Source organism: Nanorana parkeri, unplaced genomic scaffold (genome assembly GCF_000935625.1).
Source record: "Nanorana parkeri isolate BGI_ZX_2015 unplaced genomic scaffold, ASM93562v1 scaffold559, whole genome shotgun sequence".
Classification (NCBI taxonomy): Eukaryota; Metazoa; Chordata; class Amphibia; order Anura; family Dicroglossidae; genus Nanorana; species Nanorana parkeri.
Window position 1 is genome coordinate 423,728 of NW_017306827.1, and position 1,246 is coordinate 424,973.

At 38.7% G+C, this 1,246-nt stretch overlaps 1 protein-coding gene across 1 annotated transcript in view; it reads right to left on the reverse strand.

Annotated features, from left to right (window-relative positions):
- Positions 1-544: 544 nt before the first annotated feature.
- LOC108791544 (histo-blood group ABO system transferase-like) overlaps positions 545-1,246 on the reverse strand; it is an 8,216-nt gene continuing 7,514 nt past the window's right edge. Inside the window, exon 4 of the mRNA XM_018562056.1 lies at positions 545-1,235. Coding sequence (XP_018417558.1) covers positions 545-1,235 — 691 coding nt within the window. The remainder of the gene's footprint in view (positions 1,236-1,246) is intronic.

The following is a 1,246-nucleotide window of genomic DNA, read 5'->3' on the forward strand; positions in this document are numbered from 1 at the left end:
CTTAAAAGGCAGGTGTAGGGTTATGGTAGAGGCTGGAGTTAGGAAATGGTTTTGGGTGGTTTTAGACTTAGAGTCAGGGTTGGGGAAAGGTTTAAAGTTATTGTTGTCATTGGGATTAAAGATAGGAATTTAAAAAAAAGGACTTCAGGGTTAGGCTTAAGGCCCTATCTTAAGATAAGGTTAGGTTTGGTGCTCAATTTCAGTTTGAGGTTTGGGCTAGGTTTGGGGATGAAGTGTAGGTTAGGTTTAATACCAGGGTTAGGTAGAGGAAGGGTTAGGATGTTAGAAGTGGAGAGATAAAATCATATGAAACTTTTTTTATTTAATTTTTTTAACACGGACACTAAAAAGGGGTGTATTTAAATTAAAATATAAACACTCCAGACTTTACACTTTAAAAACATGTTTTACAGTACTTTAGCATACCGAGTACTTAAATAATGATAGTAAAACATATACATTTTACAACTAAAAAAAGTTACCCGTTTTTAGCCCTTTGCTTACACAGTCAATTTTTTGGAAACTCTCATGACAGGAAGGCAAGTCACCGTCTGTTCCGCATCTCATTGTGGTTTTTACGAACAGCAAGGAAGCGTCTTCTCTTCAGAAAGTCTGGAATGCCAAAATCGTCATCCCATAAGTACTCAGGTGAGAGAATTTTAGTTGGTTTATGAAGAAGTAAATATTTATTTAGGTAACTCTCATCATGCCAAAGAGCTTCAATGTTTTTGGCCTTGTCTTTCATCATGGCATTGTGGCAGAAGTTTGTTAAGTTGTAGACTTCCTCTATTGAGCCCCCAAAGAATCCCCCAGCATAATAAAAGTCTCCTTCATTTGCAGGGATGTAGGCTTCAGACTCGGGATTTCGTTCATATGTATAACCTTCGCGTTGCACCCCGAACATTCCCGGATGTAGTGTGCCAAACAGATTACTTAAGATTTCCACTCCGACTTCATCGTTGAACCTCATATCCACATCTACACACACCAAAAAGTCAACTTCACGAAAGAATCTCTCATGTGAAAAATCCCGAATCATCTCCATCCGCCTCATGGACACATCCTGCCATCTAGGGTAGCTGGGGACTTCGAGAATGCTCATACTTCTACCCTCATTTAGGTTCATGACTGGAATGTCACTCGCACGATCAGTAAACACATAATAAGTGACCTTGTGCCCAATCATGAAAACATTTTCTGCAGTTTCTATGAAATTCTTTACAAAGAAGGTGTACCTTTCAAAAAA